Source organism: Marmota flaviventris, chromosome 8, assembly GCF_047511675.1.
Source record: "Marmota flaviventris isolate mMarFla1 chromosome 8, mMarFla1.hap1, whole genome shotgun sequence".
NCBI classification, from domain to species: Eukaryota; Metazoa; Chordata; class Mammalia; order Rodentia; family Sciuridae; genus Marmota; species Marmota flaviventris.
In genome coordinates this window covers 95,216,506-95,236,167 of record NC_092505.1, presented here as the reverse complement: position 1 = coordinate 95,236,167, position 19,662 = coordinate 95,216,506, and the positions used below count along the sequence as shown (strand labels likewise).

The 19,662-nt window shown below is 42.8% G+C and overlaps 1 protein-coding gene across 2 annotated transcripts in view; it reads right to left on the bottom strand.

Annotated features, from left to right (window-relative positions):
* Tnik (TRAF2 and NCK interacting kinase) overlaps positions 1-19,662 on the bottom strand; it is a 382,522-nt gene that overhangs the window by 295,256 nt on the left and 67,604 nt on the right. For both annotated transcript variants that reach the window (XM_027942207.2, XM_027942206.2), the window contains exon 2: positions 856-921. In XM_027942207.2, coding sequence (XP_027798008.1) covers positions 856-921 — 66 coding nt within the window. The remainder of the gene's footprint in view (positions 1-855; positions 922-19,662) is intronic.

Below are 19,662 nucleotides of genomic sequence, written 5' to 3'. Positions count from 1 at the left end.
GAGCTCATTGACCAAAATCCCCAAAATTTTAGCTAAAAACAGTTCAACTGCATTTTCTTTTTTTAATTTATTTTTTAGTTATAGTTGGACACAATCTTTATTTAATTTTTTTTTTTTAATGTGGTGCTGAGGATCAAACCCAGGGCCTCTCATATGCTAGGCAAGGGCTCTACCGCTGAGCCATAATCCCAGCCCCTGCATTTTCTTTTGATAATCCAAAAATATATATATATATCAACCCATATTTTAAAAAAATTTAGATCATTTATTGGGGAAAAAATACATTCTAAAAACATTTTGGGGGTGAATTAGGAAGCAAAAATTAGTAAAAGGACAGAAGCTCAATTCTAAGTTTAACTTTAATTATTTCCTAACTTGTAAAATTCATTGCTGCCATTAGACTTTAGCCCTGTGAGGTGGCCAGTCTTCCTCTAATACTGATCGCTAAACTCATTTAACATGTGCCCTAGGCCTAAAACAAATCTACTTTCCCAGCTGCAAGAGTCTAATAGCTTAAATTTCTAAAGTAAATGGCATCCTTTGCTCCTTTGAAAACCAACTCTGGCAGTGCTTGAAGTAAAGGAAACTAACCACCTAAGTTTCAACTCTGGAGCATCCAAATTCATGTGTCAGATGCAAACACAGTAATCTATAATAAGGGGAAAAGCCCAAGTCACAGGATCCAGCTCAGGCAACATGACTATAGATATATTTAAAAAGACAGCATCGAGTGACAAGTATATTATTTCACTACATCTGTTGTGACGCATTTATGAGCAAGTACAGACAACATTGCCACTCCACATTCAAGAACCAAAACCACACATAAGCCATGGTCATGGTCAATGCTCTTACCTTATAAACTTGCCCATACGTTCCATTTCCAACAAGTTCCACCAATTCAAAGATCCCTGCAGGGTCCTGGAAAATAAATAAATGAATGAATGAATAAATGAATAAATAAATAAATAAATATTCAAAGCAATATTCCAGGTATTGTTTTAATCAAAAGTAAATATTTGGGGCTGGAGTTGTGGCTCAGTGGTAGAGCACTTACTTGCCTAGCATGTGTGAGGCACTGGGTTCAATTCTCAGCACTGCATATAAATAAATGAATAAAATAAAGGCCTATCAACATCTTTTAAAAAATTTTTAAAAAGCAAACACTTAAAAGAAATAAGTAAGTAATTTTAGTTTGGGGGGGCTCTCACATGTTAATATTATCAAAATTTCAAATATTTAATTCAGCAGCAACTATGAAGTCAACCAAATTCCATTTTGTTTCTATTTTCCATTTCTCCGAAATGGGTTTAAATCAGACAGAAAGAGGCATTTGTTCTATTAAAACAATATGAAGAATATGTTTCTCATCAGCAAATGAAAATATACTTCCAGGTAAACAATATAAAATGAAAGACTCATCATCCTGAGGCGCTTCCAATTCTTTAGGCTATTTCTCTTGAAATGTCTACACACTGTGGTGAACATTGGAGTGAAGTAGGATGTTCCTGCATCATGGGGCAATCTTACCTATGAGAGTCAAAAGCTTCCAAAAGAAAATTCTATCAACACACTTAACTCTCTTGGAATGCTATTCTCTGGATTCATCTCCCCTCTCTATAATGCTGCCCTTGCCAAACATGCTTTTGCAGTACATGAAGGGTAACCACAGGACTTAGACTACATACTAAATTGGAGAATTATGTGCATTCTTATCACCAAAACAGGTGTCTGCAAACCCTCGGAATCAGTTAAATGTAAAGTGCTTAGTAAATGTCCAATAATTATAGCTATTATTACTGAATTACAATTCCAAACAGTTCAAAAGAAAAAAATCAAAGCCTATAAAATTCAACTCAGAGACAGAAATTGACTTTTACCTCTACTGATTCCTAACTGGAAAGAAATAGCTTCTTTAAAGGTATAAATCAAGTTACAAACTTAAAGGCCTACAAAGGCCAAGCGAGAGAAGCAAATGAGTAAAGTGGCCCCGTTGGGGCGTGAGCCAAACTGGAGAAGTCATGCACCATTAGGTGAGGCTAAGGAAGAGGAGTGGGGGGGGGGGGGCGTTGACTTAACTGGGATCCAACTCTCATCCTGTCAACACAGTAGCAACTATTCTGCCAAGTCTAATGACATTAAAAAAAAAAAAAAATTGGTTTAATGTGAGACCTTAATTGTTAAGCACCTAAATTTTAAAAAATGCTCTTAGAGACAAAAAAGACTGCAAATCTTAGCCCATCTTGAGTGAACACACGTGTGAACACTACCATATATTATGGTGGTGGGTGGCCTTGAGGCAGGAGGGAAGCAACCTGAGCTATGGACAGACCTGGGTTGAACGCCAGCTTTGTCCTGGCTGGCTGTAGGAGCCTGAGAGAGCCTGGGGGAGCCTGAAGGAGCAACCCTAGTATTTGAGCCTATAAAACAGTGCTGTCCTCCACCTTGCTGAAGCCTTGTGAAGAATAAGTACCAGCACAATGACTCGCACACAGGCGACAATCTATTAACACCTAAGAGTAATCGGCACCAGTAGCCTTTAAATGGGGGAAGTAGGCAAAGAGTCTGATGTAAAAAGAGTCTTTAAATTCAAGGTTCTTGGCTATGTGCCTTTGAAGATTCTATATAAAAAGTAAATGATTAAAAAAAAAAAAGAGTAAGCATCTTGTCATGAGGAAATGCTGGAGAGAGCATTACCCACTTTCACAAAGTCTGAAGTGAAAAAGAGCACACTTTGGGCTCATGTCCTTGAAAATCAACAATGCAGAAGGTCCAGTGAGGTCCCACCTGGTCCGGGTAGATGTGGACAATGTTCCATCAGAACCACAACAAGAAAACACTATGAAAGAACCAGACCTCTGAGGCGACCGACACCCCAGAGCTGCAAGACGCAGACAGGGCCACCTGGGAGGCCTCAGGATGGGGAAGAAAAACGTCATTTGTTAAACGACTATGCCATTAGAGCAGCAGGTTTTATTACAAACAGAATTAGAAAGGAATGAGGAAAAGAAAAAAACAGCCCATAAACGGTGGCAGCTGCTGTTTGTTTCTAAGCTGTGCTTCCCAGTAGTTTGTTTGCTCAGTGGTGTTTCTGCAACATATTTGGAGCGAGGTTCTACATTTGCTTGAAATATCTCAATTGTGCTTTCAACATTTATTTTTCTTGAGTAGAAATAAATGTGAACGAGGAGAAGCAGGATGGGGAGGAGCGGCTGCCTTAAGGAGCCCAATAATCAATCCATCAAGGGTGTGAGGGAGGGCAGGAGCAGGAATAGGTGCAGGCCAGGGATCAGCTTCCACACCAGGGCTCTCCCCACCTCCTGGATCTCATCAGGGCTAGGGTTCACAGCGGGGTCTCAGGAGGATCTGGACTGATAACTTCCAAAGCCCCTTCTCTCCTCCAATCATCTAGTAATGGGCACATGACCCAGGTAGTCAGAGCCAAGGTAGCTTAATCTAGACTTTATTCCACCTGCTAGGAGAGAGGGAGGCATTTTGCTGGACACATCCAAAGGGACAAAGGCTGAAGGAACTAAGGAAGCCCACTGCTAAGTGGCCTTAAGTGGACAACAGCAGTGGAAACGATCATCGTATCAGATTGGTTCTCTGAGAAGCACATGAAGAATCTCTGATTTACAGAGTGAGTTTACTGTGGCATCCTCGGAATCCACACCTGCTGGGGTTGAAGGAGGTAGGACTGACCATGCAGAGGTAGACTGCACTATAAGGCAGTGGACACACACACTCCACCTGATCCATGGAGGCTCTTGTCCCAACTTTCCAATTACCTAGATCCAAGAACCTCAAGAATGGAATTTTTGCAAATGTTCCTTTACATAAACACATATCACTGTTAGTTATGTTCTTGTGGAGCTCAAACAAGGTGAGCATCCAGCTTTTTTCTCTACTCGAGCAAGACCTCTAAAGTTATATCTCCCAAGGGGAGGGAATGGGGACCAAATTATATTGACCAAATTATATTATGATCTTGTGTGCATGTGTAAATATGTAACAACAAATCTCACTATTATGTATAATTATAATGCACCAGTAACAATAGGGGAAAAGTGGGGGGGGGGGGGGGAATTCTCCCAATGGTGGGCCATGACCCCTCAAGTCTTCGGTGTAATGGCCTCTTCTCAGTCTTGTCCTGTTTGCCCCTTTTGAGGCATTCCCCAGCTGAGCACCACTCTTGATGAAAATGGACATCCTCCTCCATCCTCCATCACACCCCTCAGTCTCTCACAGATTGTTTCTTCAACGTAGGCGCCCCTCCAGGTGCCACCCTCGCCACCACCTCCCTCATTTTGTTCAGTACATGCTAATGACCTTCAAATGTCCGCCATGTCCATCTAGTCCACCTCATTCACACAACAGGCCTCACCATTTCTGCGTGGCACTACTTGCTTTCTGTCTGCGCCTACCTCCTTTCAACCTACTCACCACACAAATCCTTCTACTGTACATATTCTAACCCTGACAATCCCTGATTTAAAATTCCATACGTTTCAAATGAAAACTCAAGGTCTTGTCATTCTGAGGCCCCCGCCTCCATTTCCAGACTCAAGTTACACCCAGCTGAGACCTCAGACCAGCTGTTTCCCTGACACCCCACACGAAGCCCTGTGCCTTGGTTATCATAAAGCCCATTTGCTGAGAGAGATCTTTCTTCAGCCATTCTCCAGCAGGCAAGCCCATCCTGTGCAACCTCCTCTGTAGCCTTTCTCCAATCAATGCTACCTCCCTTCTCTCCACCTGCAGCATTTCGTGCTCAGCTCTAGGAAAACTGTTTTCACACGGTGCTGTCCTCTCACACATTTCTCCCCCTTGATGAATTACAAATGCCCTGGGAGCAGAGAATGTCATATTCATCTTCGTAGTTCTCAGCACTTAGCACCATGTCCGACATAAAACTGCTGGACATAATTATTTACTAAATAAGGTTGACGTCCTACTCCCAATTCTCCACGACATATGTAGAGGAAGTTGCCAAAAAAAAGTGGGGGGGAAGGGGGATCACAATGTAGGTCTAAATCACATTTGTGTCATTTCTTTTCAATCTAGACAAGCTGTTCCAGCTGTTCAAGCTGTTCCAGCTGCTGAGCCCCACCCCTCTTACACCAATCCCAGACACAGGGCGCTATCACATGTGTAAGTCCCTCGAGGATTCTCAGCTCCAAAGACATCCATAAAGCTTGTTGGGGGAGTTGGGCCGCATGTGCCTGGAGAAGACAGGCTGTCAGGATGTGGAAGCTGCAGTGCAGCAGGCAGAAGAGCCTGTACCTAATAATCATGTTACATAGACAGGAAAGCTCAGACAAGAGTCAGCTTCATTCTCCCTCTCGTGTTTGCTTAGCTGCTCTAAGCCAGGATGGGCGGCCTGGAAGAATGTTACATCCACCAAGGAGAAAAGAGCAAATCATTGACATTTACCAAAGTCAGGAATCCCTGTTGGCTACACATGCCTTTATTCAGATCTTAACCTTTGCCGGGAGGCCGAGAAGAGATTTAATTCTAAGGTAGAGTAGTTTACATTATTTCATAATGAAATATAACTACATATCCAAAGGCAGGCAGTTCCCTGAAAGAAAATGTTACTTTTCAACAAGCGCTGATAAAGGCAAATGTGGTCAGTCGTGGTAATAAAAATCATAATAGACAACGTTTTATGCCAGGGACAATTATAAGAATTTTCCATGAGTCTTTTATTTCATGATCACAACTCTATCAAATGGATGCTATCATTACCTCTGATTTTACAAGTGAGAAAAATGAGGCATGCAGAGAGTAAACACTTGGTCAAGGTCATGGCACTGAGGAGCAGGAGAGAAGATATAACCTCAGCATGTCAGATTGCAAACTCTGAGCTCCTCACTACATACACTGTCAGTTCCATGGCATCAGAAGTATCAGCTTTGATTTATCCCTCAGTGAGTGATGAATCAAGTGATATCACTCAAGTGATGAACTAAGCTCTCCAACCTTGGGCAAGTTTCCTAACTGCTCTGAGCCTCAGAGCCTTCATCTTTAAAATGGGAACAGTATTACCTCTCTCCAGGGTCACCCTGAGGACCATGCGTGTCCAGACTAGCACAGGACCTGATACACAATGGGACTTCCATAAATATTCATCTCCTTCCTTCCATTTCCTTTCTTGCTCTTTGCAAACCAGTTCAGTTAATAAACAAGAAATATGTCACAGGAAAATCCAATCCGCATTTCATAGATTTTCAACTAAAGAAAGTCTATAAACCATACAAAGGCCAGTAAAAGAAGACCTATTGCTTTTCCACCAATAATGTCACCACATGCTTAGCAAACAGGGTCAGATATTTATGGACAAACAGATGTCTCTTTAGAAATGAGTGAGGCAATTAAGAAGACACATGAAGTTTTTCGGGCTCCTGGGACATTGGAACAAATTCTCTCGTCCCTCAGCTGATGAAATGTGGGCAGCGTTGGCAGACTCTGCAGCAGAGGGAAGAGATTTAGGATCTAGGGACAAGTCTGCTATCCCCTTACACATTTCTCTCCCTTAACGAATTACAAAGGCCCTGGGAGCAGATATTCTTCCAGGCCCCTTGAATGATACTAGATTAATGGGAATACTAAATAACATCTTGAGACTAAATCCCAAAGATTGCAAATGGCAAACGGATCTATCTATAAGTGTCTATCTATAAGGGCAACGACTCCTTAGCATGGTAAAAGAGGCCACCTATTCTTCCCCAAACCTTCCCTTCTTTGAAAATGAAGTTAAGAAAGGACCATGGCCTAACTCTAGACACCACTTGTCCAATACTCCTCATAGTCATTCTGTGACAGAATCTTTGACTTGAGGCCACCAGTCCTTTGGCAGGGTGAAACAGACTCTAACAGAATACAGATAGCCCTTGGTATGACTGTCTACCCGGGACTGGCTACTGACATCTGCCAAACCACTGTGCTTTCTCTAAACTTACCAGCCTTAAAGACCAAAATGGTATTTCTCCTGGAACCAAATTTAGCAGCTGTTTTGTTCTGTTTCAGCCACAACTGACAGGCATATGCGAACAAAAGCAAAACAGAACAAAGAAAACAGAAAAGTAAGAGAACTCTCCATATTTATCTTGCGCCTTCAGGCTTTTTCAACACCATTGTCCTTCCTGAGTAAGTAGAGCCTTAGGAAAGGCGGGCTGACTCAACATCTCCTGGGTTCAGTCCCCCGCTGACTCACAGCCAGGAAAGGTCCCTTAAAGGCAACATTTTACTTACTGTCCCCTCTTCTAATATAGGAGGACAGTAATATCCTCTCTTCTAAATATCTGAGAGATCAAAGGTCTTGCCTCACACTATCAGGTTTATTTAGTCCCGATAGTCACCTGAACCCCTCCACAGCCACCTGCTCGGTGTGATGGACTATCCAAAAGTAGAAGTAGAAGGCACCTGACCTCCAACTCATGGTGCTTCCAGTCTAAGGAGGGAAAGAGACATGAGCAAATGATGACATGCACACAGTCATTAAATTACCACCACAAGTGGCATACAGAAAAAACAGTGCTCCAAGAGCAGTCATCCAGGAGATGCAGACTAGGGCCCAAGAGCTTCTGTTCATTAACAAACTAGTCCAAGCCATGCATCTGAAGTAGAGTGGATATTTCAAGTAAAAAATTATATACAATAAAATGAAGATAAAACACTGCTGATTTTTCCCGGGTGAACGTCTTGTATAGACAAATAAACTATGCAGACCCATTAGAGGACTGATCCAAAATGGGGGTCCAGTCTGGATTCTACTCATGGCTATTGTTATTCCACTTCCCATACTCTGGTCTCCCATCTGCAAAAGGGATCATACCACTCAGCCTGCCTTCTTTGCGAGTCCATCATTACACACTTCTCTACTAGAGGCCAATGCTGAAACTGACTGTGAACCTCCTGGGCAACTCCCCTGCTCCATGCAGCATGCACAGTCTTTGGGAAGAGCAGTCCTGAGCACAGGCTGGCTTCCAGGACTCCACCAGCCCTAACACCTCTGTGCCTGGCTGGGATTAGTGTCTTATTACCATACTAGGTCCTCGATGACCAGCCAGCTCTTGGTAGGGTCAAGATCTAGGCTGAACTGAGCCTCTGGGAACACCGTTCTCAATGCTGGAGACTTTGAGTTCTCGAGACAGGGACTGGAACCTCCTCCTCTCCTGCCTGAATTGCTGTTGGTTTAGTTCCACCGGGTGCAGTGCAGCAGCCAGTAGAGAACCAGCCTTCCCAGCACCCTCCTGCTGCTCACCTGCTCTCCTCAGCACTCTGCAGCTCAGGCCTGGCATCACAAAGGCAGCCTTTACAAGTGGAATGGAAACCTGAGTCCTCAGATTAATAGCTGCAAGACCTTCTGCTATAGAACAGGCTATGATAGTAGACATTATCACTACCCCTGGAACATGCAATGGCCTACATGCTATCTATACATTTTCACATCCAATCCTTACAGCAACCTAGGAAATAGATATTCCTAACCCCCACAATGAAACTAAGGCTTCAAGGAATTAAGTAACTTGCATAAGGTAAAATGGAAGAGGTAGCAACCAAGAGTAAATGACAATGTGAAGAGGATTTTTCCTGAAGATCAGAAACAACATAGTATTAAACACAATGTGAGGCAGTGCTTAATAAAATAGCTATATGACTGCTGCTGCTGCTGCTGGCATTATTAAAAATTACCCAAAATGGTAAAGCCAGTATTCAAATCGGGTATTCTGAATCCAAGTCCATCATTACACACTTCTCTACTAGAGGCCAATGCTGAAACTGACTTGGGGTGATGGGGACTGTTGAAGTCTTTGTGGTTTAACAGTGGAGCCAGAGAAGGGGTGGTAACCTCAAGCCAAGCATATTATAAGTTCTCAAAAAGTGTTTGCTAAAAATTCTTCGTCCAAGAAGGAATAAGTTCTATTGGTTTTGTTCAGCACAGTATCCCCAGTACTAGATCACAGCTAGTACATAAAGACACTCAGTGAGTATCAGCTGGATGAATGACGTCTCCACATCACAGTTCTGCCATCCAAGGCCACAATAGGATCTCTGGCAACCAGAGCAAGGATTTCCAATATCAAATCAAGAGATCCCTCTCCCCATTTTATACAAGGGCTATTGGAGGCCCAGAGTGAGGAACTATACACTCATAAAATCACAGAATTTCCAACAAAATAAGCTTAGGTGACTTGTCCAAGGTCTCAACTGGTTACAGTGTAAGGTCAAGACCTCTCTGTCTTTCTTCAGACCTCTCATTTTTTCTCTGTTCAATTAAAAAATCCTCTGACAGATCAAAGGAATCACTCACCGCTCCCTAAATAGTGGGCTTGGAAGGGAAGGAAGCAGGGGTCATGGGGAGAATGGGTAGGCAGTTGTAAATTTCAGGTGCTTGGCATGAGAAAGAAATTTAATTCATGCCCAGAGCTGATATAACTAATATTATCACACGTGGTTGATTTGATTATCTTTGAGACAGTCCATTTGGTAGGTCACATGTAAACATCAGCATAGGAGATAAATGAAATTTTTCAAAATACATTTTTCTCAGTTCATAGATTTTACATATTCATACTCACATTTAGCTCAGTTCCAACTTATTTCCTTACAGATGAAAACAAAGGATTGCATATAAACTGATTGTTGTCCACGGGCTTACAATGAAAAAAAAATGTGGACATAAAATTAAAAAACATAAAACAAAGATGAGAACAACCCAGAAAGGACTTACAACATTAACTTGAATATTTTTTCTCTGGCTCTAGTGCACAGCTATTTTAATCCCCTGTCAGCTGTTGCAATTTGCTGGCCAGCACTTCTCATGCTTCCTGGCCTGATATTCTCATGTCATGGCTACAAATTTGCCAAGGCAACATGTGGAAAGTACAAACCCCAAATTCATGTTCAGAGATTACGTTCCAACACATCAACAATCAGGAAAAGGCATAAATTGCTCTACAAGTCAACAGGTACACAGAGCTCCCCACCTGGGTCCCTCCCATCATCAGGTTGCTGCAGAGATAATACAACTATTGTGGGGAAGTATATCACACAACCTGTCCTAGTTGGTATTTATCAGCCATCTGTTCCATTAGTTGTGACACCAGATGATGGGCTGAGATTGGCTTGGATATCTTTCTGCCAAATGACAGGCCACTGCCCCAGGTAGCTGTTGATGGACTCTGGGCCATCCCACCATCTCTGGAAGTGAGAGTATTAGAAGATCCAGCCAGCTTGTCTTTCCTTCCTTGAGAATCCAGAGAGAAGGCCTAGGTTCTTGGCCCAAAGATGTTACCCCCCGCCCATCCCCGCCCATCTGCACAACCCTGGCTTGCATGAAAAGGGGCAGAGAAAGGTGCTCCTTCCTTTGTAGGGGGGCGTCAGGGCGGGGAGAAGGTACAAGCATCAGATCCCTCTAGACCTGTCAAGACAGGGTGATATAATTTCAGTATAGTTCCAGTATTTCCAGCAACAAGAGGTCCAATTGATGGGAACCAGACTAGCAAAGATTTTGGCATTTTGCCCTTCAAAGATGCTTAGATGAAGAAAAAAGATAGCAACTGCAGCAGATGGACTTTAAAGACAAGAACCGATTACCTAAATAATTAAGTAAGAAAGATTAGGAAGCCATCCCAGGTTCTATTTTGGAAAGAAGAGCCTTAACAGGACCACTTCCCCACAGCTACTCTCTTATCACCTGCTCACAAAAGATCAACAACAGGTATGTGCTCTTGAACATGTTCTCAGGAGTTCTTTCCCAAAAAGGACCCAGGCAGGAGCAAAACTAGTGAGGCAGCCAACTCCATTCTATGGTAATAAGGATGCAAGCCACCTTTCACTGGCTGTCTATCTACCCTCCTCCCCGCCCCCACCTGACCCCCACCAGACACCCCCCACCCGTGACCCCTACAATGGAAGGAGCACCTTTCTCTGCCCCTTTGCATGGGAGCCTCCACTTGAAGGCCAGGGTTGTGCAGATGGGGGCGGGGCCAACACCTTTGGGCCAAGAACCTAGGCCTTCTCTCTGGATTCTCAAGGAAGGAAAGACAAGCTGGCTGGATCTTCTAATACTCTCAATTCCAGAGATGGTGGGATGGCCCCAGAGTCTATCAACAGCTACCTGGGGCAGCGGACTGTCATTTGGCAGAAAGATATCCAAGCCAATCTCAGCCCATCATCTGGTGTCACAACTAATGGAACAGATGGCTGGTAAATACCAACTAGGACAGGTTGTTTATAACAGGACCTCATTTGCATAACTCCTCCCCCAAGGCTTTCATTCCTAGCATAGTTGGTTGATTTGTTGGCTGGGTGGTTGGTTAAGCAAGACAGACAATTTTGGAATAAAGCCTTTATAGCATCTGATCAAGGATCTAGAAATTTGGGGCAAATTAATCTCCCTGAGTCCCTCCAGATTTCCATGGGTATTCAGTTTCCACTGTCAAATAAATCTGGGAACATTGGAACCAAAAAAAAAAAAAAAATTGTAGGCTGGGGGTGGGGGGGGTTCTTTTCTTTCTCTCTCTCTCTCTCTCTCTCTCTCTCTCTTTTTTTTTTTTTTTTTTTTTTTTGCTGGAGTGACTTGGTGTGAGTACAGGGGATTGAACTCAGGGGCACTTGGCCACTGAGCCACATCCCCAGCCCTATTTTGTATTTTTTGAATTTCATTTTAGAGACAGGGTCTCACTGAGTTGCTTAGTGCCTTGCCTTTGTTGAGGCTGGCTTTGAACTCCTGTGGGATTACAGGTGTGTACCACCACCCCTCCCCATTGGTTGGGAGTTTCTTTAGAGCCGAGCTTCTCAAGAGCTTTTAATGTGTTAATGTACCCTGCAAATCTCTAGAGACAAGCTTTCTGCACTTCCCAAATCTGTCTGGCCTCATCACACTCCGTTAAGGAGAGTCCTATCTCCTCTACAGACTGGGGTACTGCAGAGCACAGGCTGCAAAGTGCTAATGCACACAGCCATCTTTCCCTTGTCATTCCTACTTAACCAAAATTTGCTTCTTAAGTTAATGTTACCAGGACTGTTCAGTGCCATCCAATGTCGACTCTCCCCTTGTTTCTTAGTTATAAAAATCTCAATTTTATTTGGGAGGCAAAGTATGCACCTCAAAAATACGTGCCCCAACTCCAATGAAGTCAGAAGTGAATATGTGACTAAGTCAATTACATAAAAGCAGACGTATTTTTTCCATGTTTTTGATTGGGGCATTATAATTGCACATATGATGGAAATTGTTTTTACATATTCATCCATGCACAAAATATGACAATATAATTTAGCCAATATCAGAAGTATTGGATGGACATTCAAAAGGTCTACTCAAATGAAACTGGCTTAGCTGGAAGAAGAGCTCTTTTGCTCTTTTGTTATTTTTCCCTTCTCCCACTAGTTTCGTAAAGTGAAGATGTAATAGCTGGAACCCTGCAGTCACATCTGATCCTAAGGTTAACTGAAAAACAGAAGGCTTATGCTATACTGTTACAGTAGAACAATAAAATGATCCTAAGCCTCTCAAGGCCATGGAACTACCTTGCCACTACTGACCTGCCTATTTCTGGACATGAGAGAGAAATAAACTTCTGTCTTCCTTAATGCATTGATTTCTTGGGTTTGCTATGATGCAACTGAATTCTAACTGATTTACTCTTTAGAGATTTTTATATTTTTATGTCTAACTAGTAGTCCTGCTTTAAAACACTCTTCTCCATCAGCCTTCTTGCTTTTGGTAGGTGTTGCAGTCATTAGAGTTTTTCAACAAATATTCCACTTCTCCTTCTGTGGGTATGTTGTAAGATGGCACTCCCCACCCTTCTTGAAGCTGAGTAGAAGCACTTGATTTACTGTAGCTGATGAAGTGTGGCTGGAAGGAATGTGCCACTTCCAGATGGAATATCTGATCTCCTGTACAAAGCACTGTGATGACTGTGGACACACATGTGGTCACAAAGCCTCCAGGAGTCTATGTTCTTAGGTCGCTGATGAATAGAGTCCTCTAATGACCCACAATGGGCATGTGGCAGGGACAAGAAATAAATCAAAGTCATATAAAGCCTCAAAAATTGTTTGTTACCATAGCACATCCTAGGCCATTGTGACCAAGAGAATAAAGTGACAAAAAGATGCTAATAATAATAATAATAATTGCACTGTATAATGCTTGATGATTTCTGAAATAATATTGGAATAAGCCACATTTCCCTGGATACCTCCTACACCCCAGAAATTATACAGGGCATCTTGCAAGTTAAAACAAAAGAAAAAACTAAAGCTATGTCCAGTGTCAAAATGCACATTCTCTCTGTCTCCAATCCAAACATGTAAACACAGCCTAGGAAAGCCCTTACAAAACATGCAGCTAACAACCCAAGGATTCTGGTAACCCATTCTTACCAAAAGGCGCAAAGAAATTAAAAATGGTGCCTGCTTTCATGTCCACATATAGCCTAATCCAGAGTATGCTGGGACTTGTAGTCCCTGTGCCCCATCCAGGGAAGCAGAACTACAGGTCTCCTGACTGCTCATTTGAAGGCCTTTGAACTCAAAACCTGCTGTCTGAGCCACTGTCAAGGTAACCCAGCAGCCGAGAATAACTAATTGGGCAACATTCTCTGACTGCTGGCATGAACAGTTATAATCTCAGCATCACCGTGGCAACCTGACTGGAATGCTGGTTATTCACACAAAGAAAAACCGGTCTCCATTCAGACCAGGATTGCACTTTGTCTGTGTTCTACTTTTCCCATTGCAGATTGCTACTAAAGGAACAATGCTTCTTTTAAGAATGTTTATTACTGGTCTGTGGAAAAACAGCCTTTTTTCATAGCCTGGAAGAAAATATGGAAAGGTGGGGGGCAGGGAGGGGGGTCATGCATCCTTTATTGCCAAAAGTGAACAGACTACGATGGCGGGCTCTATAGGAACAACAGTAAAGGCTGTCACAGAGCAATTCTGTGGCTTTCGACCAAGCCACAGAGCCCCATGGTGATGCCAAGGCACACCACTGGCAGGGGACGGCTAACAACCAGAGAATGGGCGGTGCATTGATCCATGCTCATTTCCTGGGCACCTCCAATGTGCTATCACAGACCCTCCTCCAGGTCTCCCAGGAGCTTCCTTGGCCTCTCAACTCTGCATCCAACTCAAGACTTTACCTAAAGCTGCACCCTACCTCTCCCCAGGCATCAGCTCCAGCCTGTTCCCAGAAGATGTCCTGTAGACTCTCCCGTCCATATTCTTATTCTTATTTTGTTGCTGCTATCCAGATATTCCTCTGATCCCATCTTTGTTAGGTAAACCTTCGAGGCCAACTCAAATCATCATTCATCCCTAAGTCCCTCCCATTCCACTCTACTGGAGTAAATTCTACATTAAAGTACACCCCAAAGATGTCCTTGAACATGTCTGCCTTACCACCCTGGAAGGCAACTCTCCAGGGAGCAAGTTTAGGTTCTGAGCTGGACTTTACACTTCCAAGTGTGGCATTTTTGAAAAACTACTCGATGTCTTGAGCCAAGGTTTCTTCACCTATAAAGAGGTGAAGAACTCACTCCTTAAAGTGAGTTCTGTGACCAGCAGTATCCCCATCACCTGGGAACCTTGAAAGAAATGCAGAGACCTGGCCCCACCCAGACCTACTTAATCAGAATTAACATTTTAACAACATCCCCAGGTGATTCAAATGCACATGAATGATCCAAAAGTATTGACAAAAATCTACCTAGCAGAGACATGTAAGATGTAAGGAAAGTGTAGGGAAACACCCAGCCCAGAGTCAGAGACACTAATTGGGGAAACCACTATTTAGCTCCCTTAATCAAATGGCAAATTAAACCATTTGTTATTATAGGGGACATTATAAAATGAGGTGTCCCTCAAGGAGCAGGTCTAATTAGTTATAATAGATTACATACAGGAAATGTAAATGAAGGGAAGCAGAAGGATTGTGGTTTGGAAGAATTTGACAAACTGACTTCATCGTTTACAATTTTTGTCTGACATTGAGCAAATCCACTGAAATCTTCTAGCCCTTGGTTTCTCTTCCCATACATCAGAAATAAGAATATTGGCAGGTTGCCTGCCTCTCAAAGCTGTACTAAAAATGAAATGAGATAAAAAGAACGAAAGAATTTTGCCAAATACAAAGCAATGATTAAATTGGTTTTTATCAGTTAATGCTGAAATAAAATGTGCCCATCAGAAAGGGAACTCATGGTGGCTACCCCTGAAGGACACACAGATGAAAAACAGCACATGAAGGCCACTGCAGAATAATACTCAGTTCACCCCACTTTACGGTGGTGCTGGGGATTGAACCCAGGGTCTTGTGCATGCAAGGAAAGCACTCTACCAACTGAACTACATCTCCAGTCCCATGGGTGGAGTTTTAATGGAAATGGAGAAAGAGCTGAAAGCCACTGGCTCTGACTGACAAGTCACTTAAGCTGGTATGAAGAGGGCTATAGAATGGCCACTGCTTTCAAAATGTTGGGGAAGGGAGTGAGAGGGGATGCCAGTGTGGATTCCAGGAGAAAAGAAATCCATAGCAGACTTGGACCCTCTTGGTGCCAGAGTTAAAGACAGAACCACGGGGGAGGCCTTGGGGCTGCCAGGGCAAGAGCCTGAGGCTGGATGGAGGAGAAGCTCCACCACTCTGATGAGGGCAGGGAGGAAACATCTGCTGCAGGGACTGCTCTCACCCACTTCTCAAGAACCTTGATCCTGGAAGGACAAGGGATGGCGTCAGGGATGCCGGCTTTACCCAGCCAGACGGGAAGAACACCATAAATGCTAGGAGAGTTTACACAGGCAGGAAATCAATACAGACCAATAGTCAAGAATGCGGAGAGGGAAGGTGGCATTAGGCGGGACTTCAAAACACAAGCAGGATTTGAACAAGCGAAGAGAGATCGTCAGAAGGAATACACCTGCCTTTACTGTGGTGCTGTTTTAACAGTATACACATCAAGGCAAGTGTCACTTTGTCAGAAATTTCAAGTCATATCACTTGGAGACAGCACCTAACAGCATCCCTCCAGTGTGAGGGTATTTCCAGAATCCACGATTCCAGGAGCATCTCATGGGGCAGGTGGACTTCAAATACAGAATGCACAGTGCAGACAAAACAACAGGCACACGTGGAATCAAGACCATGAAGCCATTCATTTTCTTAAACAAATCACCATGTCTGATGCCTCGCTTCTCCCAACAAAGCGATGTCAATTCAATTGCTGAGATCATTTCTTTATATCCACCTTCCTCACACCCCAGTGTCCCTGCTTCCCCAGGAACAGGGCTGGGCTCTTCATCCTGACGGTTTTAGCAACATGCAGACACCAGGATGGGAGTCGGAGGGAGCGGATAATGGTCAGTTAGGTAAATAAATGATTTTACCAAAATTAACAAGGACACATATATAAGCTGTTACTTTTTTCTCTGGGGAAATGCAGAGATGCACATGGAAGATTGAATATACATTCCTCTGGGAGAACCGGCTGACGCTTGATAATCTGTGAAGCCACATTCAAATATAGCTCACCTTCTGGAAAGCCTGTTTTCCATAAAGATATTGGTTTGTGGATTTTTTTTAATATATTAAACATGGAAAACTCGATACCAATTTTAAAATAAAGCAGAGAAGATGCTAATAAAGCTCAGGCTTCTGCTGCAGGCTTCTCAGTGAGTACACTAGCATCTTAGGGTTTCCCATTTCCTCTCCTTCACCAATAGGAATGTTTTGGCAAGCAGGCTCAAAAGTGCACTGCTCAGTTGGGCACGGTGGAGCAAGCCTGTAATCCCAGAGTCTTGAGAGGACAGGGCAAGGGGATTGCGAGTTCCAAGCCAGCCTCAGCAAAAGCAAGGCGCTAAGCAACTCAGTGAGACCCTGTCTCTGAATAAAACACAAAAGGGGCTGGGGATGTGGTTCAGTGGTTGAGTGCCCCTGAGTTCAATCCCTGACTCAAAGAAAAGGAAAGAAAGAAAGAGCGGGGGTGGGGAGAGAAGCACATTGTTCACTTGTACAATTCACAGCCCCAATTTTCAAAATCAGAAAATATTCTTTATTGCACCTCTAGTCACAATTTATAATTACTGAGATTAGAACTGAAGACCAGTTTAATTTTCTATTACCATACAGAATAGATTTCAAGAAAAAGTAATATTATTTTTTAAAAGGTAACGAGAAGAATACTTGGTGTTGTCATTGTTGTTGTGTGTGTGTGCATATTTTTTCATTCAATCAATTGCTAATTACAATCAGATTTGTCTATTAAACCAGGGTTCTCCACTAGGTCTGATGTTCCAAGACCTCTGTTAAATAACTGTGTCATTTTAGGGTTTCTAAGTTATTGTCTGTATGTAGAAGAAAACTAAGTTTCTTTCTGAATTATTATTAAGTATTGCTTTTCACTGACATAAAATGTCTGCTGATCCTCTCAATACTTGTGATCAGTGAAGTGGTTCTCTGAGGCTAATAACAGGATCGTTTTGTTCCTTGAATGGTGACATGGTTACACTGGTGCCGCTCATGCAAGCAGAATACATTTGTCTTGTGCACTTTTCAGCAAGTACTTCACAATTAAGAGGTTTGAAAAAACAATGGAGTCATTATGAGGTCATCTTCAATTTAAAAGAAAGAGAAAATAGATATGAACAATCCAACAATTAAAAAAAAAACCCTACCCTAGGATGGTTCAGAGGTCAGTCACTAAGGTGTTAACTTACTTAAAACCCAGAAGCTAAACCAGGCAAGGTGGAACATGCCTGTAATCCTAGTGACTCAGGAAGCTGAGGCAGGAGGATTGAAAGTCCAAGGCTACCTCAGTAAGTTAGTGAGACATTATCTCAAAAACTAAAAAAGACTGGGGATGTAGCTCAGATGTAAAGTGTACTACAAAAAAAAAAAAAAACAGGCATATTTTGTTACAGAGCAGAAATCTTCACCTTATTACTTAATTCCACTCAGGCGTTAACCATACCACATAGCACAATGCTCAGTCCATAATACTTGCAAGTAGAGTCCTGCTTCATTGAGATACCAAAGTTTGCCAGTAGATGTGTAATTAAAACGGGCTTATGGCAACATCCCCCAAACCCGGTGTCAGCTCTCACATCCTCCACATGGCCCCAAATCTTTCTAGGGATAGTTCTTTCTAGCATTCTTCTCATGTATCTTGCTCAGCCACTGTACTCAAATGTTGTTTTGAAACAAGAAACTTGAGGCATATGTAGCTAGAGAGGTAATGAAAAGTGGGATTTTTATGCAAGTGAATAAGTCAAGTAATGAATTAAGAATAATGACATCAGGCTGAGGCTTTGGCTCATTGGTACAAGCACTTGCCTCACATATGTGAGGCACTGGGTTCAGCACCACATATAAATAAAAAAGAACTAAAAACATTTTTTTAAAAAATTATTGTAAAAAGAATAATGACAGCAATTATAATGAAAAATCTACGTGTCACTGAACCTCCCTTTTTTGAGGAGAGCCATTCAGTTAATACCAAAGCTACCTGTGGTCCCATGAGATTCCACCACTGCTGGCTCTCTTCTTCCTAGAGTCTTCTAGATGAATGAGGTTGATTCTGAATTCTCAAAAGACAATGCACTCTAGAAATGGCTCAGTAGCTTGGAACCTGGGCTCCAGCAGAACTAAACCAACACTGTAAAATGAAAGGAATACAGTGCTGGGGACGATTGGTGGAGGCAGACAGATCTTCCCAAAGATTCCTGCCAGTTAAGGACTTGGCTATTTGATGTGGAGTCTTTCTTTTACTTGAACCGCCTCCAGGCATCATCATAATAATAGAACATATAGCATAATTCATGTTAGTCGTTTCCATGAACCATCAATACCACCATGCTCAGCCTCTGGCTCCAGGGACCATCTCATCCCTCCTGATCAGGAGTTCCAGTCTTAATTTCCTCTTGACAGAGAAGTCTCTTGCCTTTTTGGAGAAGACCAGTACCTCTCACTTTACCCCAAAACAGCCACTCCTCAAAGGTCTGACTTAGAACCTCACTTTTATAATACAAAAATTTCCCATGGACACCCATTAACTCAAATACTGTCCTCTTGGGAAGGAGGTAATAATGCACACTTAAAAATGTAGCAACGTACACATGTTCAAGATCAGATATTAAAAAAGTAGAAAGAGCCCGGGTGTCATAGAAATCATTTCAGTTCAAATTTCAGGCCCTGCTACTTTTGAACTATGTGAATGAGTAGGCTATTTTACCTTCTTGCCAAATTTCCTAAATGCCTTGGGAATATTTCTCCCACAAAGGGTGACTTCCTCCCTACCCCTTGTGCACACACAGACACACCCTCACACACACCACGATGACCCTGCTCTTCTTTCACTGCTTTCGATTCCTCTGTTCATAAGTGACTTCCTTAAAGGCTGGTTTCCACCTTTAAATTGGATTAAACATCCTATTCACTGTGTTGGTCAGCTTCCGTCACTCTGACAAAATACCTGAGAAATCTATTTCAAACAAATATGGTTCATTTTGGCTCATGGTTTCAGAGGTTTGTGCCCATGGTCTCCTGGCCCATGACTTTGGGCCTGTGTGGCACGGCACCTCACAGCAGCAGAAGCGTGTAGCAGAGGAAGGAGGAAGACTATTTACCTCATGGCAGCCAGGATGTAAGGA